Here is a 24,853-nt window from a genome sequence, read left to right on the forward strand (position 1 = left end):
CTGCTTTTGACAAACAAGAAAACATGAGATTTGTTATGGTAATACGGGCGCTTCCAAAATGTTTTTTCTATCCAGATTCTCATTGTGGACTATGAAACACATCACGGAACAATAACATTTGAATTGTGCCACAAGAAACAAATGCGGGAAAAAATGTGCATATTATACTGTAGATACGTTTCAAAAAATATTTCTTACATTTTTGCACAGTTTAAGATCATAAAATAGACAAACAGGGTGATATACGGTAAATCAATGACGCCATTTTAAACATTTTCAGCACTCAATGCTCCTCACACTTCAAGTCTCACACATGAGACCCTCCATCCAGTTGTACTACAGGTAACTCATCAGGACAGAAGCAAAATGTTAGAAATGTCGATACCACTTCACAATAAAGACTTCCCTTGTAATTATTTATAAATGGTTTATAATTAGATTATTAATCAGGTTGTAAAAACTTTCTTAATCATAAATAAACAATTATGAACAAGTTAAAAAAAAAACTGTTTTCAAACATAAATGTGAGCTCACTATTTGGCATGATCCAGTCACTACTTATGAGTAACTACCGTTTATAAGTGACAAAAGAGGGATCCTTACTGTGAAGTGTGTGCTAAAATGTCAAGGTAAACAATATTGCCAAAGCCTTAGCGTGTCAATCTGGTAACTTGTTATGCAAGATGAAAGTTTTTGACTATTTTGCAGTTAAATGCTAGTGGCACGAATGAATGCTGGCTGATGGATAAGATAAACCAGAGCCACTGCGGTCTTTTTAAACCAAGTCAGTATAAAACATAATCCATGATAGATCAATTTAAAATGCATACAAACCTATAATTAAGCAATTACATATATCTTGTGTTGCCTATAATGGTCTAATAGTGTCTGCCTATTGCAGCTGTGCTTAATCTTAAATTTAGATAATTAATCACTATAATTGTTATGATTAATGATCATTAGCAGGGCCACTGGAAGTCAGTCACAGTTGGAGGGTGCTGAGGGAACAACAGCCTATATTAAGACTTCATACAAAATGGTGTGTGATATGTGATTCACATTAATTTTAATGGCCAAGATAACTTATATGTATAGCTATTGACAACATTTTTTTTCTCAAAAGCAATATCTTAAAATAATGATGTACTTAGTCTACCTCGAAACAATGATTTAGTATCTCAAAATATAGTGTTATTATCTCAAAATAATGACTTACTATTATAGCCATTTTGAGAAGGTTTCTCATCATTTTGAGACACTAACTCAATATTTTGAAATACTACATCGTTATTTTGACATACTAAGTCATTAGAGTCATTAGTTCAAGAGGGTTTCCCATTATAATGATTTCCCATCCACCGGCAGAAGTAGGCTTCCATAGATAAGAACAGTTCATAGTGTATACCGTGGATTTCTCACGCTGTTAACAGAGACTCCAGTTCATAGTGTATTTCGTACACTTCACTGACACACCACTCCTGCAAATTAATCCAGTGATGCTTTTCATTCCCCCATCCATGATTAGGTTGTTTTGGTGCCTCATACAGCACTTACGCACAGCACCTGATATGCACATACGGAGCAGCATCGTTGAGACAAAGTAAGCTTAGTAAACAAATGGTATCTGAGGCTTAACAGTGCAGATAAATGTGGGCTCATTATTTGGCAAGCAACAGGTCAATGTTTCCCATTTTATCTAATGTTATAACAACTTAGTAATGATTTATAAAGTGTATACAACCTAATTAAAACCCTAATGATTAGCCATTTAGAAATCATTTGTAAGGGGAATCTTTTAGTAAAGTAGTACTGAAATATTAAAGTCTATTTTTGCCCTTTCTCTTTCCTCCTCTCCTCTCCTCTCCTCTCCTCTCCTCTCCAGTGGTACTCGTGCCTATACAAAGTTACAATGGTCCGGGGATCCCTCTGTCTAAGCTGTGAGTGTCTGGTGCTACACAGTCCAGTGGGAGTGAAAGGGCCAAAGGGGCCACAATGATGGTTATATTAGAGCGGTGCAGTGCTCTGTGCGCCTAATTGGCCGGTGGAGTAGGTTCTCCCATCCTCCCCTCTGGCCACCCAGACCTGATTTTAATGTATCTCCTGAGGGAAGGAGGCAGCTGTTCTCTCCTGATTTCCATGTCTAAATTTAGGTCCTTCCCTCACTTCAACTCCGCTGCTTTCTCCTACTTTCAGTTTCTTGCGTTGTCTTTTCCAGTTCACATCCATTCCACTCAATTCCCCTGCTCTCTATTCCTCTCTCTGCGTGTGTGTCGTGTCGCCTCCTCCAGTTGATCCCTGAAGGGTGGCATTTCCACTTTCTTAGTCTCTCATTTTCATATTCTCTCTTTCTCCCGGTGCTCCCCAGTCTTTCAAATTTATCTTGATCCTACCTTCTTTCTTGTGCTCAATTGTGCTCTATCTCTCATGGAGAGTGGGGTCACTTTAATTGCCCTCCACTTTGACTGACATGCCAGGGCTAAGCCAGGTCAACAACATCCTCATCTGCATGTCATTATGTAGTAATAACATAATGAAATTAGCTTTGCTTTATTTAGCTTGAATTGGATTATATATGTATGTATGTCACCATAAATGGCATATACACTCTGAGAAATAAGGGTTTCAAAGGGATTCTTCCTGAAGGCCTGAGGTTCTACCCAGAGCCATTTGCTTCTGAAGAACCCTCTCTTCACAACAGGGTTCTTTCGACGACAAAGGGTTCCATTAAGAATCCTTTTCATTCAAAGAACCCTTTTAGAAAAAAGAGTCTTCAAAGACTTCATCAAGGGTTCATCCAGGATTTTTTGTACCATAATATGACAGGGTTCTCGGCAGAACTCTCTGGATGGGTTCTCGATAAAACCCTTGGAATATAAAAAAGTTGTCAGTAGAACCCTCTGAGTGTGTTCTAGATAAAACCCTTAGAATATAAAAAGGTTCACGGCAGTACCCTATGGGTGAGTTCTAGATAATACCCTTGGAATATAAAAAGGTTCTTGGTAGAATCCCTTGTGTGGGTTCTTGTTGGCACCCTTGTAAGGTGGAAATGTTCTGGATAGAACCTCCACAGATGGCTTTGACCTGGAGAACCATTGCACCATAGAAGGGTTCTCTGTAATAGAGGGTCATGGGTGGAACCTTTCACAGATGGTTCTAGGAGTAACTCCAAGTGAAACCTTTATAAAATGTTCTAACAGAAACTAAAAACGGTTCCTCTATGCTGAAGAACCCTGTATGGCTCTAGTGTGCACCTTTATTTCTAAGCGTGTACTATATAGAGTGACGCAAGGCTTGATTCATTTGGGATGGCGACCAGTGCGATGCAGCTTCCAGCTGCCTCTAAACAAATATAGCAAATCATTATTTCCTCTAGAGACACTAAACCAGAGCTCCACACAGCTGTCTCTCTAGATGAGCTGAATCTTAAGTTTTAATGGGACCACTCAACACGCTCCCTCCACCAGTGTATCCACTGGCGAATAATCAAGGCCGGTCGCAAAGCTTCCCCACAATCATTTGGACTTGTGCCTCCCACCCCGCAAAGTGCTGCATCCAGTATTTCTCAGGAGACCGAACCATTACTTATCCCACAAGTATTTGCTTGTGCGGCCGGTAGAGATATTCACAGGGCATGAAGCACATTCAGACACACAGTACCTGTTGCCAAAGCAAACTACTGGACAAATAATACTGATAAGAGTATCCTGGATGCTTCCTGTCTGCTTTCTGACATGACCTTTCAAGCAAGAGCAGCTGAGTCTACTAACCTTTCTTATTTAGGCATTCAAGAAGCAGAGAAAAAGAGAGAGATGCAGGCAGACAGACGGACAGCCTGGAGCTACTGACCTTTATACCAGGACTGCAGCTCAACTGAGCTGTAGAGCTATGATGTATGGCTGGGAATACAGCATTACAAAATGGATAGAGGCAGCCCACAGTTTTGATTAGCTGATTCACCTTTTAAGCTGGTCAAACGTACCTTATTATGCAGACTGGGGATTTCATCACTGCAAATTTAAACTTAAAAAGATAAGTCTGCAGTCTTATTTTCACAGCGCCTCATCATTTCTATCAGTGTGGGTGATTTCTGAGATCTGGGAACACAGTGATGTTGCTACAAAGAAGAGTCAACAGTAGGTAGCCCCGTAAGTTAGCACACTCATAATTACGGCTAGATATTGGTATGCGATACCTTTAACGTATCAAAATAACCCAGAACCAAGTAGTATTGAACTTCTCAAGTCAATCGATAGCTGCAGTTGGTCCTTTTCACCAAGCAAGGCTCACTGCAGAGCAAAATTTGACCCAATCAGGCTCCACACAAGCAGAGAGAACGGGTAGAGTTCCAGGATATCATGCAAGTTTTACTTGCTCCAAATTGTTTTACCGTATTTCTTAGCAGTTATCAAACAACAATAAAATAAGTAGCAGTTTTTGAAATATGATGTGTTGTGATAATCAGTTTGGCGACTACCTAACTTGCCTTTGTGTTCATGTTTCATACAAACACAGGCATGGCCCCAGAGGAGGGATAGTGAGCAGCCCTTTTAGCTGCCATGGAAGTGCAATGCTATCAGCTCTTGTTACAGCGATGTTTTTTGGAAACTCGATGTGCCTTTGAAAAACGTCCCTGATTCAACTGCCCTGCTTTCTGCAAACTGTGCAATGCTGAGTTTTGCCCACATCCTTAAACTCCACCCAGGATTATTGAAATTCTCGCCTGCACTTCAGCTAATTTTTGTGTGTGTTTAATTCTTTTTTACCACATACCCCATCAGGCACGTGAGACGCAAGATTTACTAGCCTGATGTGGCATTTACTAAAGTATACCATGGATAAATGTTACCAGCGGAAACACTGAGCTGGCTGCTAGATAACTGAACGGATGATGGACAGGCAGGGTCAATCAAAGACCTGGACACATCTCTGACTCTGTCAGTGAAGAGTGCAGCTGCAGGCTACTGGCAAGCTAACTTTGAAGTCTTGTTTCTTTTTTTCTTTGGAGACGAGCCAGACTCTTGTTTTGATTTTGATTATTGAAACTGAAAGCTCATTCCAATTGAATTTTGAATTAATATTGAAATTGTGGCACCCTACTAAAAACATAAAAGGGAAATTTATATTTTTAGAGGCAAAAATTAAAAAGAAGATGGATACATTAGGGCCCATATTACAAGATGATAGTCAGATAGCATATCCATAAAGCTTATCTGGGCAAATGCATTAATCCTTAAATGTACTGAAGAAAAAATAAACATTATTTTCACTTGGCATCAATCTACATGTAACTTTAAACCAAAACTGCTGTAAATGCTTTTAATTTTGTTTTTCACTCCATCAGTACAAAATATTCTGACTTGCAGAAGACAGATACATGACATGTTCCCATGAAAAAGGAAGGTGTTTGTGTGAAAACTGTCACAGTGGGAGGAAGAGTCCCAGAGCGAGGGCAGGCAGCGATGATGCACTTGTCTGATATCTCAGTTTCTGTTCCAGGAAGTTACCAACAACATTTTGTGCTCCATAAAATCAACTAAAAATCGGTTATTTCCCAGTACATTTGTAGATTTCTACATTTTACCGATGCTCTGAACCAGTGAGGAAGTTTTCTTGCTCAAGGACGCTGAGACGGGAAACATGGCTGGTTGATGAATTCCTCGCAGCTCTTGGGATGATCAAACTCTTGACCTTGCACTGGTCTCTCCAATCACCCAACCACCCTGCTGCCTGACACTCTGAGAATCACTCAGTCTGAGAAGCCTGCGTTTCCAGCTGTGTAGCCACCTGTGTAACCTTATAGACGCTAACCGGTCACGGCAAAACTGTCATGTCCTGTGTAATCTTCTGCATCTTGTTCACGATCTTCCAAGTGGGATGCACTTTGCGTCAGTGTCAGTGAGTATCTAAGAGAGCGCTGTGCAGTTGTGCCTATACTGTACGTGGTTTGAAAAGAAAACAGTTATTATGATGAAAAACAACAGCATGCGTTCATAATTCTGTGTAACCTTCAGCTTAAAAATAAGTAACAATAATAATGAAATACTGGTCTACAAAGTAATGCAGTTTTTAAGTTTGATTTTCACCAAGGTTGACTATTTAAATTATAATTTTTTTTTTTTTTATTCAAACTTATTTGGAAGAGAAAACAAAGGTGAACAATAAAATTATTGTTTAAATATTAAATAAATGTTATAGTTTGCACACTGTAACTTTTGGTTCAACCTGACCTTCTCTACTTACTATAGTTCATACAGTTCTAACGCTGCAATGACTCTATGATACCACTGCCAATACTACTTCCCTGTAAATGATGCTGATGTGAACAGAGTACTTCACTCTAGTAGTAATACTGATAGTAATAGTAGCAGTACTCAGAATCAGAATCAGAAATACTTTATTGATCCACGTGGGGGGAACTGTTCACATTATAGATGCTCCTTTCAAGAAGAGAAAAATTTATTGCATAGTGCAATTAGAAGAAAAACTATAAAAAGGTGTATAAAAATTTGTACAGTCTACCAAATATACACAGAGTAATATAGCCATACTTTTGCTCTCTGGGACTCTTCTTGGGGAGCCTTTCCTTACTCAATCGAGGGTCTAAAAAACACAAATTGCAAACCCCCCCTGAAGCAATGCATGATTTGTGATACCGGGCTATATAAATAAAATTTGACTTGACTTGAATCCATACAAGTTAAAGCTGACTAAAGTAACTTAACTACCCCTGCTAGTATTAAGCATTTCTCTGTGATTGCAGGAACATGCTGGAATTGGGAATTTGAAAATATAAATGACAGCAGTTGGGGCATAAAACCAATGATCTGTTGATCTTTACACATGAAGACTCCATAGTCTTTGCACAGCTGTCAGAGCTGAGGATGAATGTTTAAATCCAAAATTAGATGACCAAGCTGCCTGATCATGACCTTAAAATTGAAAGTCAAATCAAATTATGGTTTTCGAGATTCGAGACACTGATGTAGAACTTATCCGTGTAACATATTCTATTCATAGACCCCATCCTGGCCGGATTGGAAATAATGTGGAATGATTTTTTTTGAAGTTTAGTGACCTTTAATAAACTGAACTCTGAGTTAGAAATATTTATATAAATCACATTATTATTATGCAAATAGCATCTTTTCTGCTTTGTACTGTTTGTAATTCTGAGTGAACTGTATGTTAATTTTCGTGTGTGTGTGTGTGTGTGTGTGTGTGTGTGTGTGTGTGTGCGCATTTCCAATCTAAACTTTCCCTTTTGACAGTGATAAGCTTCCTGCTGTGAGCAAATTGAATGCAACCCCTGCAGAGGGTGGAGCTACCTTTGTATTCAGCGCTGGCGTACAACCACCTCAGGACAGACATTTCTGATCTGCAGATATGAAATTAATTATCCGGCACGAGAGAGGCTGGCTATGGCAGTGCTGTTGTCATTTACATACAGTAATTAGACTGGGCAGCTGTTGGTGCTGCCATCACAAACTTGACGTCCAACTCAACCCCTGGAGTCAGATCAACAAAATATCACCTACTTCTCTGCAGCGCTATTAGGTGTTGTTTAAGTGTGGAGTGACAAAGAGGGGACAGTTTGGTCGGAATTACAAGTCGTCAGCAGGGGAGGGATGTCTTTTTGGCTTGAATTTGACATGGTGGGAGGTTGTTTCTAGTAGCATCTGGGGTGTGAAAGGTGTTAACTGACACTGTAAAGGTAGTAAAAAAAAATCCAGGAAGAATTTCTCGCATGATAGGTTTCAAAAGCCAATTGTACACCATAGGATAGAGATGCAGACAAGCCGACAACACATACTGAAAATGGCGTTTTGTAGCGTAATTTCCACTAAAGTTTGGATTTTGTTTGGAAATAGTTTTTTGGCTACATTTCAAAAAAGAGATGTTACAAATTTAGCTTTCTGACACCTTTTTTCATGATTATTTCCTGTTAGCCTATACCTCGGGCCATCACAAGTTAATAACAAGCCTCTCTAATCCGGGGCCATTTGAGCTCAGGGGCTGCAAAACCCCCTTTTTTGGGACACATTCCTGGCAAAATAATGTAAATGCAAATATTACGGTACTACAATTGCATTAATAGTCAAACAAGTATGAAATTAGTCAGGGTGTAGCCTGATATGGAGGATAATGTGGCAAAAAAGGATTTTAGGGCTTATCGGTATTATATTTTCAAATATAAAATGCTGCTGCCACTGCTATCTGAAGTGAACATGAAAACTGAACAGCACAATGGGAAAACCAATGATTTTAAATGGTATATTTTTCATTTTATATTCACTGATAGTATATGTACAGTATATGTATAAACAACAGTGGAAAAGGGTGTGTGCCAGTGTAGTTATAATGCTGTCAATTTTCCCAAAAGCTACAAATTTCTCTTAAAAAACAGGGTTCAAGTTGTGGCTCCCCTCCTGTGTGCAGAGAACAAAAAACAACCACACTCTCTTTTTTATTGCTCAGGACAATCTGCCATCGCTGAACTTTTGTGTAACGTAGAAGCAAATCTTATATCATCATTTATATAAAAGCCCATGCACTTATTTCAAATTGGAGACCAGACACCTATATCGTTTGCCCAGCATTCCTGCCCTTGATTCAGCCACATCAATTTAAAGGGCAGAGATATAAACCTCTGCCCATTCTCAGTGTGTAAGCTGCCTGAGTTCAGGCTCGCTCCGTCCAGAATGGCCAGAGATCTCAGTATCCTTTCTGAGCCAAGGGCAGACATCTCATGGTTTTATGACAGAGGTAAACCTGGCCTTCATAAATACTTCATACAGTGCTTTCTTCCAGCTGGCAAAAAGTGAGCAGGAGAAGCTGAGAGCAAAGGCGAAGTTAGGTAAGGACAGAAGTACATATTTTGACAGATAAGTGCAGGCAGGGAAGGAGGGTAGGGAGTAAACAACCGAGGCAAGTGCAAAACAAAAAGGAAAATATCTTAAATGTTCCCCTCTACACTCTGAGAAATAAAGGTGCTAACTAGAACCATAAAGGGTTCTTCAGTTTCTCTCCATAGGACAACAACTTTCGTACCCAGAGAGTTCTACCTAGAACCCAACATAAAGGGTTATATGTAAAACCATTTCTGAAAAGTTTTATCCAGAAGCCCAATAAGAGGTTCTACAGAAAACCCATCTATGGTGCCCTGGTTCAGCCTAGATCTCTCTCTGGAGGTTCTATCCAGAACCTTTCACCCTTCTAAGGCCGTTAACAAGAACCCAAGGGTTCTTCTTTTATATGTCAAGGGTATTTATTCCGAGCACACTCAGGGGGTTCTAGTAAGAAGTCTTTTATATTGCATGGGTTTTATCTAGAACACACTCAGGGCATTCTACAGAGAGCTTTTTTTTATGCTCCAAGGGTTTCATCAAGAACACACTTGGGGTAGGAGTGTGTATCTCACTGACTGAGACTGATTCGATATGTGTCTCAATACATGTTCAACAATACGATATATCTTAAAAATTTGAAATGGCCACGATCCGTTTTGATTCGATTCGGCTCTGTCATGATACGATTCGATATGATGAAATACAAGATAATGCAATGTGTGAATCTTTACATTTCGATTCAACTAATGCTACATTTGTAGAATGCTATTAGTTGCAAAATGAAATCCTGATAGTTTTACTAAATATAGTAACAGTAGATGCAGAGAGAAGGAGACATTACAGTGGTGTTAACATCTTATTATGAGTCTCATGTGTAAATGAGATACTGGAGCCTAAATAAAAATCTGTGAACTAACTTTAGAACTGTTTAAAATATTATTTTTGTATTTTTGCAGTAAGATAATGTGCTGCTCTGCTTCATATGAAAAGTGCTGTAGTTTTGATTAGTGTGGAGGAACAGTGAATTTTTACACCCCTAACTCAGGGTTACACAAAGAACCTTTTTTACATTCCAAGGCTTTGATCTAGAACTCACACATAAAGTTCTACCAAGAACTTATGGTACAAAGAGCTGTTAATGAAAGAGTTCTTTTAAATGAAAAGGGTCCTTAATAGAAGAACCCTTGACAAACCCTTTCTTCAAAAAAGCACTCTTGTGAAAAGCAAATGGTTCTGGATAGAACCTCAGCCCTTCCGACAGAACCCTTCTGGAACCCTAATTTCTAAGAGCATAGCCAAAGAGGATGTGCTTCTCACATGGCTGAATTATCTGAGATGATCAGCAGACATGGGAGAAACAGGTGTTGAAACGATGCTGCGCTGATTTATGCATAAAAGGTAAGCAGGTATAAAAGCATTTCTCTGTGTACTGGTGTTCGCCTCTTTGTACATAATGACTCTGAAATGCTGAAAGTGAGCACAGCAATATACACTAAATGTAATTTTCAGCTCATCCTTTTTAGAATTCACAAAATCCCAGTTTCATCTGTTCTATTTTCAGCTCTGCAAGGACACAGAAGGCTTGGCTTCGGCTACGTACAGTACAGTATATCTAGCCTCATATATTCCCACTCTAAATATAAGGCCAAGCAGCTGCAAAGCAATATTAGCAGTCATCCACATGCCTGATGGCTTAGTAGGTTGTGTAAATTAAATGTCATAAAAGCATAAGGTCAGAGAAGTCGATTTATTGTGCGCTATTGAAATTCTCAAATTTTCTCAAAGTGATGTGGAGGAGAAATGTGCTTGACTTCTTTTTTTTTTTCATCACAGGGAGCAATTCATTTCTTCTGCTCTCATACGGGGCGAGAGCAGACTAGGGTGGCATTCACCAGGGAAATCAGACTAATCATTGCTGCCACCAAACTCCCAAATTCCCCGAAACAACATGCCACAGTGTGATTTTCTAATGTGTGGTGATGTGTTGACAGATACTGTTCATTTAAGAGTGATCTGGGGAGATGCTTCTCACCCCCAGGGGGAGATCTGCAAGATTCACTGAGCAAAAAGTGCTGGTTTTAAAAACAGCCCTTATCATTTGGCTCTTGTGGCAGACGCACTTTGCTGCAAAGCCCTTTCTTTTTTTTTTCCTCCCACAGTGTCCAGTCAGGGCCCACAGCAGCAGGGTTGACACTGAAGATCTGGTCTCAAAGCTAAAGATCAGACTGGTCTAACCCAGCATGAATACAGTTCAGTGCGTTCTTTGAGGAAACTCTTATAACTATCATTATTTTCAGTGTCATAAACATACATAAATCCTCCTTATAACTCCAGACTTTGTTAATAGTTAATTTGTCATACTTTTAACAGTGCCAGTTTTCCAAGTAAGCAAATATATTCTTACTTATATACTTTCAAGTATTATGAAAACTTTGGTTCCAAAACCTAGCGCATGATTATCCTCCAATAAAAGAAAGGCAAAGAATAATAACAGGAGAGACAAATTCTTCTAATTTCAACATTTTTCATGTTGCCCCATCAGGGTTTGTACAGCTTTTGAAGAGTAAAATGTAAAATTCAAGCACTTTTCAAGCACTTCCAAGGGATCTAAACCAAACATTTTCAGCCTCTCAAAGCCTTTATCATCAAAATCTAAATTGCTGCTATAAATGAAAATGTAAATTCCTTTATACCTTCAGCAATCAGTGTATATAATCACTTTGTTTATTTTACCACTTGGTCACATTACCATTGATTGTATGCTAATGCTTGCTAATTTCCAGAATAACAGAGGACTTATCTAGCTATGAATGACAAATATAACGGTAATTTAATTTCAAGTAGAAAATCAGGCATTTTTCATTAAGTAAATTCAAATTCAAGCATCAGCAGCGTTGGCCCCAATCGAAGATGATCAAAGCAGGCCCTGCCCATCACAATCAGACAAAATATAATGTAATATCAGTGGAGAATGACACAAGTGAAAGCATGCATCTTTAAAACAACTAGCATCAGCGAAATGCACCATGCAGTTTACTGATTACTAAGAAAACCGTCCGCTCTGATACAGAAGAGCCATGATAGGAAAATCTGGTGTTGGAGCACCATAACAGATGAGAACAGATGTGACAGCACACCTTTGTACATGAAAATACAGTAAATCAGTGACATCACACCTGCACATTGACAACATTATTCATATCTGTGCGTAGAGATTAGCAGATAAACACAAAACACAAGTGTGTAGGTCGATTATTAGTCAAATAAACAGCAAAGCACTTTGACCCTAACACCATGCGAACAACTCGTGCTCTCTATTTTGTCTTTTTTTTTTAAAGAAACTGACAATTTTTGGAAGCTTTGCTTTTGATTTCTTGGCTCTTTCTTTCAATTTTCATTCTTGAATCCGGCTTTTGTGTTTGCGCTCCATTGCGCGATTCTCACTTAATTGTTTGGCACTTTGCTAGCTAACTCTTTTGTGTGTATTTTGCCTCGCAGTGATATTATAAATGTCCATAACTGCAATAACTCAGAATTCCAACTCTGTATATATTTTAACATCTAATCAACCATTAATTCTCACATAATTTAATTTAAAAAGGTGACATAGAGGTATAAGTCAATAAATGATTATGTTTGAATATGTATAATGTATTTTGTGTTGAATACTATCATACTGGGAGAAATTAAGCATTTTCCACACTTTCAAAACTTTATCCAAACCCTGTATGTGTTTGACATTATGGAGACTCAGAGTGTACCATCAAGATTGTTCTGTTCTGTGAGATGGGGGCACAATCTCAGCCTTAGTTTAAAATAAAACTGACTATAAATATCATGCATAGTTTTAAATTCAGAGCAATTGCAAAGACGCGGGTTAAAGGTACCTAGAGACTGTGTGTTCTGCGCACACGTATACACACATGCTGTACAGATGCCATATATCTGTGTTGTGTTTAATGAGGTCCTTTTTCATGCTCTTTTACATCTCTGACAGTGACGCCATTATGTTGTCACATTTTCTTAAAATAACCCCGATTTAATCTTCCACCAGTAAAAAAAAAAAATGTGTGGAGACAGGGAAATTAATCTCTGTTGCTGTGTACAGTAATTGGCTGAGCTATAAACACATTTACAAATGAATGTATGCAAAAGAAACCCTTAAGCAGTCACAGAGTCCATCAGTCCCATACATCTCTCTTCAGTCACACACACAGGCTGGTGAACTGATGCTTTGAGGTGAACTGAGCCTTTATCTACCCACTGATCAGCATGAATCTTATGTGGCTTGTTATGTTTTCCTACCAATAGCCTCATTATAGCAGTGAGAGAGGCAGGAGGGAGACATGTGCTTGACTCTGATCTACACATCCTCTGTTCCCCTATTAAGAGTGCAATGGATTTTCTATACCATCACAGTGAGATAGAAAAGGATGACAGCCAGGTGAGGGTGGCCTTTAAAGAGAGTGAGTCATGGTCAACAGTGAGTGAGACGTCAGAGATCTTACAGTCAAACACATGCAGGGATGGTAGTTTAAATGAATTATGCATTCGGACACAGCAGGGAAAATAAGAAACACTGCATGGTGAAGAGTGAAAGGGGAACATTTAATGTTAACACAGTTAATTTTATTATCCCTGCCAGGGTTCAGCCGCATGTGTGTGCGTGTATGCTTGTTTGCATCTAATCTGGAATACTACTGGACTGATCAGCCTATTTTTTTTGCTTACACATTATTGCATGCTGAAGAACTTCTGTGATTAACAATTTTTGAAAAAAAAAAAAAAAAACTTCTTATGGCTCCATGCCAGCGGCGTTATGTTTTCGGGGTCATCTCATTCTTGTGAACACAATATCTCAAAAACGCTTTGGGAGGATTTCCTCAAACTTGGCACAAATGACCACTTGGACTCAAGGATAAAAAAAATCAAAGGTTAAGGTCACTGTGACGTCATGTCCATCCTATTCTCCTGAAGGTGGTATCTCAGGAACACATTAAGGGATTTTTTTCAAACTTGGTACAAGCATCTACTTGGACTATACGGTCGACACAAAATTTACTACATCTGCTCAAAGACTTAAGTACACACAGTATGCTATGAGTCTGGACAGCTGTATATAAACTGCAATTTAACTGTTTGGTGGAGGCGTGCAACTGCAAGGCAGTTTTTCTATTCTATTTGACTGTTCTATTTTATACACCCATTGACAGCTGACTTCTCATCCTTCTTTACTGGCTGCAAGCGATCAGCAATTGCTTCAGTTTAAAATCTTATTTCAGCAGGAGACAATGTATTTGGGGGTCGTGTTAATGTTGGCATAACAATGCAAATCTCCGCTGGCTGCATCTGCCAGTTGTGGTGGCACTGCAGTAGGTGTTTCACCATCTGTTGCCGGGCAGGGGATCGGCACTCTACTGAGGGCACTCCTCTAGCTTACCATTGTTATTGCTATGAATGATGACAAAGAAGAGTAGGAAAAGGGAACCAAGGGTTTTGACATGAGAAACATACCGATTCTATCACTCCACACCAGGGAAACTTTGCCTTTATCTTGCTTCAAGCACTTTAAACACTGTGTTGTTGGCTTCCTTTTGAGGTTTCAGAAGCAACAATTTTATCTGCACAGGCCACTGCATTTATTAAACAGAAGACCAGCTTCCCACCGTGATTCAGAAACACCCTAGTAAATGGCCCTTTTTTTAAATACTGGTCCTCTGGGAAAGAGTCACCACGTGGAAAAGTGGGGGAAAGTGTTTGTGAACGACAAACAATGGAGGAGAGTGTGGTGTGCCTTCCCAGGGGAACACTTACAACTCCTCTGGATGAGCATGTGCAGAAAGAGTATAGATTTTCTGAAAACAGACAGTAATTTACACAACATTTTTTATCTGTCGACTACATATTATTTTTTGTTTGGATGGGCCACTTGATTAAAATCAAGGTGTTTACTGTACATGAGGTGTTTTTACCCTGAATGGCTATTTTTCTGATTATTAGTGAAATATTAAGTTTGCAAGCAAACACATCTGCATTTGGGCACACATGTTGTCATATTAGTCCATCTTCAATTTCAAGTTTAGCTTACGTGGTTTAAGGAACGCACTTTATTACACATCTTTACAAGAAAACTATAATGAAATAAGTTTGTCGTTTACTTTTTTATCCATTACTAAGAAGAGACAGCTGTGACTATATCAACATGCAATATTGTTGAAGAAAAAAAGACAAGACTAAAATGTAGTTTAAAGGTAAAAACTTGGCTAAAAAACTTGTTTTATGTTCACTGACATAAAAGAGATATGTAGACGCTAGTGTTCAAAAATGAGTACTGCAGCCCAAACAGCAAGTTGGAGCTACAGACAATGTTAAATAAGTTGAATCCCTATTTAATGCACAATTTATGGCTGAGGCGCATTGTTTCCCTCCACTCCTTCCCTTTAGATAAAGCAATGCAATTGCACACACATCGCTGGAAGCTGTTCTTGCCAACTAGTATGGCGGTGGTGCTACATTACATAGGCTGTGTTGTGGATCATTTAATCTGTGTTTTTCTTTAGACAATGATATAGAAAGATACGTTTGACTAAAATAAAATAAAAATGGTTGGTGTTGGCTTGATTAACTGTAATGTTCGATATAATCTGAAGACAGTGTCAACAGTTTTCATTGACTAAAGCGAGACTAAAATGATTAGGATTTTCTTTGACTAAAATTGGACCAAAATGCCCAGACCTTGTTTGACACAGGACTCAAAGTAAATTTTTTAAAAAAGCTGAAAAAACTAACATTTAATTAATCATTTAAAAGACTGCATTACACCAATTACTGGTAAATACAAGCTGAATTCTGCATATGCCAAGTTTGTTAGGTATGCCTCTCTGAGCCGATGTCTGTCATTTCATGTGACTTATTATTACATCTCTGCTCAGGATGTGGTTTGTGCTTCTATAATCATTAGCCAACGATGGTAACTAAACAGAATGAGATTACAGTCGTGGTTGACTAAATTCTTAGTTTTGAGAGGCATATTTACTGAAGCACACTGCTGAATGAAATCGGGTTATCTCCTCTCAAATAAACACTCTGCCTCTCCACTCTGCCTCTCTCTGATCTATAATCCGCTCTCACTGCCATCCTGCAGACACGGGGAATGATGGAGAAGATTTGAATCATTGTAATTTACTGCCACCTTTCCAGAGTCTGGCAATGGTAAAGGGCATCATCACAGAGTTAAACACTTGATTATTAATCTGATGACCTTGGACTGTCCCCTTCAGTGCTTATGAGCTGGAATAATTTACTAGCAAAAGCTAAAAAAATGATGTATGAATATGAATTGATGAAATAAATAAACTTTATTTGATTTTAATACTGACACTAAGATGACTACGATGATGTTGAAGTGGTGCGACCATTTTAAAACCAGTAAATCCCAAGCAAACAATGTTTTGTAATGTTGTCCACTGGTTTAATTGTGACAAGTAAACAATGTATAGTTTAGTTTCCAGGCCTGAAATTGAATAATTTTAGGAGAAAGATCACTTTGCTTTTGGTGTTGTCAGTGTTCTGAGGGCACAAAAGCCAAACGCCAGGCCAGCAAGCCCATCAAATAAAACAACGATTTGGACTTGATGGAAATAATAATTTTAACTTAAGGGTTAAGGATGACTTTATGTTTATTCTTTTTTTTTTTCTAATTTGTTAAGTAAAGGGACACTGGAGGTCAGTTTTAGTGTATACAATGACATCTTACTAAATAATGTGCAATATATGAGATGGTCTCTCAAAATAATGAGAAATAAGAAAACAAAATAGTTTCCCACTATTCTCCATTTTGAGACACTAACTCATTGTTTTAAGATAATAAGACATTATTTTGAGATGATTTCTCATTATAATGGCTTAAAGGATCTTTTTGTTTCATTACTTTGGTAGGGTTTCCATAGAGACAGACAGTGCATAGACAGCAGCACAATGAAAATACAGACATTTAGATTAGTGTAACAAGCTGTTGGTCCCTGTTAACAGAGACTCTAGTCTGCAGTGCAAACCACAGAATTGGAGCGTAACATTAGGATTCATGGTCAAAGAAACTTTATATCATGTCAACACTTCTGTCTATATTCACACGCTCCCTTTCTCATGGTCACACTGAACACTTTCTCTCTACTATGAGCCTGCATCACACTTGAAGTGCACAGTTTTCCAGTGGATCATGCCAAACTGGAAATCTAACCAAACACTGGTTATGAGCCAAGCATTTAACTTGACGTTGCCCAATCAGAATCTCAACAAAAAACACATGGTGTTTAAAATGTAATGACAGGAAAGAGACAGAGGGGGAAAAAATGGCAAAATCAATTGGGGCAGTGTGGGTGGGGCATCAAGGCCACTGTGGCCACAGGGCATATAATTTTTTTAGGGGCATACGGCTAAACTGAGGGGGAAAATCCTGTCCTTGTAGTTTTGTGTGTTCACCAATATACACTAAAAATCCCATCAAAACAAAACAACATATTTGAATGTTGAAATCAAATTTGAACATGCTGTATGGTAATTCAAGCAATTACAATGTGACTGTTTGGGAAGTAGGCAAACAAAAAGCAAACAATTCGAAACATATGTCATTTTCTTGTTTGGAACAAACTAAAATTCAAATTCAGTCTCACTTTACTAATGCTGGTTTCGTCAGGCTGAGTTACTGTAGAGGCACAGTAGAAAAAAACACAGCCACAACTCACCTCGAACTTTGCCTTTTGAAGCCATCACTGGAGTCCCCAAGAAGACAAGAGGGGTTGGACGGACAGCAAGAGAGGCAGATGCCAGAAAGCAGGCAGGAAAAAAAAACAAAAAAGAACAAAGACAGAAGACAGAGCGACTGATTAGATAACTGTAGGAAGGACAGCGTGTCTGTGTCTGACTGTCGCGTATATATGCAGAAACAGCATTGTCTTTATCTTGAATGTCAATCATGAGCGCTGGAATCGTTCAACCCTGAAAGAGAATGTCCTGATTTAGCTCATCAGCAAATTGAGACCTTACAGTGTGGCACCTTTTAATTAGTCGCGTCACATCATCTGGATCATGCAAGGAAGCTCATCGCTTTCTAATGAGCTTGTAAGACCCATAAGGACATGGGCATACTGTAGATCTCACGTTTCTGATTAGAGAACACTGTGCTTTGTTTGATTTCTAGTGGATATTACACACTATGAGTATTTTACAGTTGATTATCTTGTTTTATGTGGACATAAGGAATCTGTGCATGTCTTTGTGTGTGTGTGTGCAGGCCATTATCACTCCCAACATGTCAAAATACAGCAGCTTCGTCACAGCCCCTATTACTTCAAAGTACGACCCTGTAAGTAGCCCTCTAGCATCATTTCTGGAAGCATCCCTTTCACAGTTTGTATCGATGTGCTGTCAAAGGCAGGTGATGTGGTATAAGGAGTAAAAGTCTATGTATGGAGGAGGCTGATGGGTGGGTCAAACACACACAGGACTTTCACCAAGGATAGCAAGTTTGATGTAGAGATGGCATGGATTTGATTCTCAGTAGCAGGATTGGTCTGATACCTGTCAAAATCAATGAATCAGATATCAGGGGCAGGGCTGGGGGGAGCATAACCCAATACCATCCATTTGTCTAAAACTATCAAGCTCAAGGAAGAAAAAAGTAAAACAGAAAACAGCTAAGTGCAATATGTGCCTTCATGAAGATGCAACTGGTTTTGTTTCGGAATCAGCAGACACTGAAGGTTGTGGTACTGGTATCAGTATTAGACATAAAAAAGTAGTTCATATAATAATTATGAAATAAAAAGAATATTTACATAACATGCATAGGTTATGTGACCTGTAAACCTAAACCTAACAAAGTATTTTTGTTTCCTAAAACTGCACACATAGTTTTTGTGCTTTTATTTTGAAAGTCTACTACTAAAAACTCAAAGACTGACTGACGTGATGTGCACTGTTTTTGGAAATATCAGTCATAATGTAGGCCTAAAGTCTTCAGAAGTGTATGATCGAACTTTTTCCGTGGTATAGTGTTAAAAAAGGCGTGTGTGTGTGTGTGTGTGTGTGTGTGTGTGTCTGTGAAAGCTCAGGACTGACTACAGTCATGCATGCACACTCTGGTGCACCATATTAGGTTGTGACTGACAGCACTGTAATCAGCGAGGAGAAGCATAAACAGGACTATCGTCTGGCAGAGAATATGCCATGATATGGGAGGGTTCACTGAACAGCATATAGGCCGATATACAGCCATGCACAACAACAGAGGGAACCACGACACAGAGGACGCGACCAACAACACGGGTGTCACCTCCGAGACATCCTGTCAGTAAAAACACAGAAGAGAGCCAAATAAACAACATAGATTGTCTATTAGTGCGTGTGTGCGCGTCTGTGTATTTGCGCACGTATCCCGAGGGACTGGCTCTTATGCTTCACACACACTGCTTTGCCAAATTGATGGATCTATTGGAATGCCTCCAGTGAGCCTGAAAACCTGTACAGCTCTAAGAGACAGCGTCTGAAAAAGAATGAGAGAGGAAGAACAAAGAGAATACAACCGCAGGTGTCGGAGTCTGCGGGTTATAAAAAATTATTGCGCTTTCCTTTCGATTACAGATTAATAAATCACTCCCCCCCTGTACACAAAAAATATAGAATTTTCCATTTGGGTTGGTCAACATACTGTAAATGGGTTGAAATTCATTGAAAGCTCGAGATACAAGCCAGCTGCTGAACCATGCTTTTGACTCACACGTTGTTCTGTTTATATTTGAGCCATCAAATCTTGATAGCCAATTTTCAGCGGCTGATGGAGATGATTTTGTTTTGTTAGTACTATTTCACAGCTCGCCAAGGTGCAAAATAGATAGAGAGAGGAAGTGGAAAAGTGGGAGAGAGAAACAGATAATTTCCTGTCATTTTTTTTGTGAATTTTCAAACTTCATTTGCACACATTTGTGGTCTTCAGCAACACAGCGTATTTGGTGCACACCGCAGGGGGTAAATGAGAGAGGAACAGAAAGCAAAAATAATGTAAGAGAAAAATACTTTCTACACTAGGACTGCAACTAACATTTTTTTTTTTAAATGATCAATGAATCTGTCAACCATTTTCACAATTAATCAACTATTTGTTTGGTCCCTAAAATGTCAGAAAATGTGCAGTAACACAACACAGTTTTTGTTTGAATTACTGGCTGAGGGACAATACAGATTGAACACGCAGCCTCAGCTCTGCTGGGACACTGCGGGGACAGTTTTGATAGATACTTATCAAAGACTACAAAAACATTTAGGTTAAAGAAGGGGTTTTATTGTTTAAGATATAAAACCAGTGCAATAACTGGACATTGTGAACAAGTTGAACTGAGTTGATTTTATGTCCTGTCAAGATGGATTGGTGATGAAATGTGCAGCCTCAGCCCTGCATGATGACATGATTTCCTAAGAGAGCAGATTTTTACTTACATGTTTTCTCTGTAAATTCTGGCTTACTGTCTCTATGTTGTGTATCTGTGTTTTCTATAATGTGTTTTCCCTTTTGTATTGTAATGTAAATAAAAAAATAAAATAAAAAATTAATTGATCACCAAAATATTTGGAAATTAATTCTATACACAACACTATTCCTCTCTCACACATGCAGCTGGTGGGAATTTCACACCTTGTTTCCTGTGTCACTGGTCAAGAGGGAGAAGCACACAGGGCAGTGAGCGTCACATCTCTACCAGCACTGCTTTCTACATGAGACTGATGGCTTTGTGAAATATTCCCTCAGCAAAGTCTGACCTCGCTCTATTCCCGCCTTTCATCCCTGCTGTCAAGGTATGAGTTCCCTGTCACTACTGTGGCTCTGTGATCTCTCTCAGTCAATACCCACACATATATATATATATATATATATATATATATATAAAAGAAAAGAAAGAAAGACCCCAGAGACGAAAGATAGAAGACATATCCTGGAAAAGAAAAGATGGAAGACGTTATATATTTTTTACGGCAATTCGCTCATAACAACAGCTGAATAGAGATGGAGGGAGGAGGAGAGAGAATGGGAGAACACAAGCAGCAAAGAAAAGAGGAAAAATGGTGGGAGTCTTATTCACTACACTCTCTGCTCTTGTATCTCAGAGTATGACAGTTACCAGGCAACCGACACAACAGTTCGGTAAGTCCTGGCAAGCTGAAATTGAATAAAACACTTTTCATTCTACTCTCTTATTCTCCTATTTTACCATGCCATGAGCAGAGTATTCCCAATCGATTACACAATGGTCACCTCTCACATGCTCTCAGTACTCTCGATTGAACAGAATGCACCGAATATGCCTGAGGACACCTGAAGGGGGTCAGATTTGTCCGTTTTTGGATGCCGGTCACTTAAAAGAAAGTTATAAGAAGAAATAAAGTATGCATTACTGCAAGTATTACAGTATTATGGTCATATTTTTTCTGTTATGAGGAAGCACTGCTTTTTTTGGGGGGGTGGACCAAACTATTGTTACAACAGAAGCAATACTCACTGTACATTCAACAGGTGGTGAATGTTCCAACTTGGGTAACATGATTTTACGCTTTCAAATAGCGTGCAGTGTTGTCACGATACTGGAAATTCTAATTTAGATACAATACCTTGGAAAATATCAATATTCGATAACATTTTCGATACCATAGGGAAACTGACACAACACGAAGGGTTTAAAATTTTAGATTTTTATTAGAAGATAAACATAACAAGGCTATTTAGTAAATGAGACGAGGGATCAGAGGAAGACGGCACTGCAAGCGAGTGAAAGGAGGCAGGGCAATGTGGGCTCTGAGGCAGTGTTTGTCAACGCACTGTTGGAGTATCGATACTACAAAAAATGAGTATTGAAAGAATTTCCTATATTCAGTATCCATATTTATTGATACATATACAATTTCGACAACACCAGTGCCGTGCACACACTTAAGTCTATTTTTGCATGCAGGTCAAAGCCAGTCCTTCCCATTAACTTCTGTCAGGAAAGTATCCCCTGTCAGGTGACCTTGTCGTTATCCACAGTCAGGTAGTCATGGTACTGAAAATAGTGGTTACAGTTCGAAACAGTCACTGTCTGGTTAGGTTTAGGCAACAAAACTACTTGGTTACGTTCACCGACTACAAAAGTAAGATGGACATCCTCCCACTGCCCAAAGATGAAGCCCAAAATAGTGCAGATGCGAGCGCCACCTTCTTGTGCCGGTGAGTCTGGGGCATCGCAAACAGAGCCCGGCTATGAATCATGACGTGAAACTCCCTTTTTATAGCATCAAATAACTACTACTCATCCTACACCCTAGACAGACTTTCTCACTCTTTATACTACATCGGCTGACATTTTTATGCATTGTATTAAAGCACATCTGCTCTCCACCGTAGTTAATGGGAAGGACTCGCATTATCACCTGTTGGGCTGCACCCTGTTTCAAAGTCATGCTATTTGTTTGCAGACTAATGAGACTGGGCCGGGTGTTTCTGTCGGCTGTGCAGCTAGGCTGTGTAATAGTCATAAAAAATTGCTCATCTGATTCTATTGAGTCTTAGTTGCTTGAAATTATTCTGCCTCCTGGTTGTCAACAACCACTTCATGTGGCTAAATCCGTTTCATGGCATCTTGAGCGAGCAAATAATAGTGTCCAGTGAATATTAGCTAGTGCCTTGACTTTAAAAACCTGTAATCTGAAGGTGAAAGCCCACTTAACATTTACAGTGGAGAATTTAGAGCCAGCTAAATGAAGTTTGATCTGTTCTGAAAGCTGAAAATAGTCCAAATCTGCATTACAGAATCTTAAGTACACTCTCGCCTACAGACATTTCTCCCATACATTTTATATAACTGATCATCACAAATGTCTAGTGATTAATAGCTTACTTTTCTGTTTTTTTGAATTTCATGTAGAAGAATCATTTTTGATATGATCACGAGGAAGCATGTAAACCACTTTTTGAAAATAATAAATGTAAACATGTTCCTTTTGAGCAGGAAGCCAGTTTCAGTACCGACTGGGATTTGCAGCTGAAATGTAGCACTAATACAGCTGAAAACACAGAGATAAAAGTGAAAAGAGAACAAGAACAACCCCAACAAAATACTGTCAGTATCAGGAATTTGTTTTAATGGGATTTAATGAGCTGATGGCAGTACCTCTTTATATAGTTTTTTTTTCTACCAAAATATTTTTGCACTGATCAGGGGGCATTTGGCTGGAAAAAAAAACATTTCAAAGGGGATACATTACTGGAAAAAAGTTTGAGAATCACTGGTCTAAATATTTTGTGTGTATGTCAACACACACACTTTATCTGAAAGAGTGAAAAGTGAGTGACTGCATGGCGGTGGAACAGAAAAGCTCAGTTGTAAGCAGGTTGTTCTCCGTCTCTGTAACTGTCAGCGGGGAGCCGTCATAAATAAACTGTGTGTGATAGTTCATACAGACACCACCTACTGTGACACACACAGACACATACTCACACACGCACACACACATAGACATAGGCATAGCGGTGATCATAGTATTCCCTGAGGGTGTAAGTCTCCTGGGAGGACATGTGTTCAATTGCAACATCCTTTCTGTTTTCTTCTCCTTCTCCCTGCTCTGTTCCTCTCCCTTCAACTCGTACTCATTCAGGAGTTTGTCTCACCTGCCTTTTCATATTCTCTGTACCTCCTTATTAACCCTTTCCTTACACGCGTCTGTATTTTCTTCCCCCCTCGGGCTACCCTTTTCACAGTGGCAGATATATTCAGAGTCTGACATGCAGTGAAAAGCCTATGGAGATCGATGTGTGCAGCGTGGCTCTCCGTGCTGTCACATAGCATGATGGAGAGTTTAGCTTATCTTTTGTACAGCAGCAGCTGTTTTGCCATATGTTTGATGTACTCCAGGCCCTTGGAATCAAACCAATATTCCACTGGTGAGCAGATTGCTGTAAACCCTTAACACACTCTTTGTCACCTTATGACTTGGCTGAACAAGGAACCATTGATCCACGTATACACAGTGAGGACAGTATATACTGTGACACACATTCAAAGCAAGCCCTAAGCACTAAAAAGGGTTCAAGAGGGGTTCTTCCAGATGGGGTCTGACCCCCAAACATCTGCTTCTGAAGAGCCATTTTTGAAGAAACAGTTTGTTCTCAAGGGTTCTAGGTCAGACTATGGGTTCCATTAAGAACTCTTTACATCCAAAGAACCCCTTTTCAAAGAAAGAGTTCTTCAAAGACTTTAAATCCTTGAAGAAGTCTTTTGTCAAGGGCTCTTTGTACTATAATACAATTTGGTTCGCGGCAGAACCCTCTGGGTGGGTTCTAGATAAAACCCTTGGAATATGAAGGGGTTCTCGGTAGAACCCTCTGGGTGGATTCTAGATAAAACCCTTGGAATATGAAGGGGTTCTCGGTAGAACCCTCTGGGTGTGTTCTAGATAAAATCCTTCAAATATAAAAAGGTTATCTGTGTAATTCCCTAAGTGTGTTTTAGACCAAACCCTTGGAATATAAAGGGGTTCATGTTAGAACCCTCTAGGTGCGTTCTTCTTAAAACACTGGGAATGTAAAAAGGTTCTCTGAGGAAGCCCCTGAGTGTTTTCCGGTTAAAATCCTCAGAATATAAAAATGTTCTTGGTAGAACCTCTTGTTGTGTTCTAGATAAAACCCTTGGAATGTAAAAATGTTCCCTGAAAACCCCCACATTTTTCTATACATTAAAATATAAAAAGATTCTTGGTAAAAAAAATAGCTCTGAATGAATACAAGCAAATGTATTTAAATCTTATTTGATTTGCAGCAAATGTATTTAAATCTTTATTTGACTTAGCACAGCTTTAGCTAAGGGCCACAATTCATCTCAGGGTAATAAAAGAGATGGTAAACAGTGTTAATAGATGGAATCAAGCTTACTTAACACAGCTTATTGCCACCATACCGCCTGCTTTATTAGATCTGTCTACCT

General features: G+C 39.0%; 1 protein-coding gene across 3 annotated transcripts in view; it reads right to left on the minus strand.

Annotated features, from left to right (window-relative positions):
- cadm2a (cell adhesion molecule 2a) overlaps positions 1 to 24,853 on the minus strand; it is a 311,927-nt gene that overhangs the window by 89,189 nt on the left and 197,885 nt on the right. For 2 of the 3 annotated variants that reach the window (XM_084731248.1, XM_084731246.1), the window contains exon 2: positions 17,591 to 17,617. The exons of the other annotated variant lie outside the window; for it this stretch is intronic. In XM_084731248.1, the coding sequence (XP_084587374.1) occupies positions 17,591 to 17,617 (27 nt within the window). The remainder of the gene's footprint in view (positions 1 to 17,590; positions 17,618 to 24,853) is intronic. 3 annotated transcript variants of the gene reach the window in all.

The sequence above is a fragment of the Lutjanus erythropterus genome, chromosome 11, assembly GCF_056507025.1.
Source record: "Lutjanus erythropterus isolate fLutEry1 chromosome 11, fLutEry1.hap2, whole genome shotgun sequence".
Lineage (NCBI taxonomy): Eukaryota > Metazoa > Chordata > Actinopteri > Lutjaniformes > Lutjanidae > Lutjanus > Lutjanus erythropterus.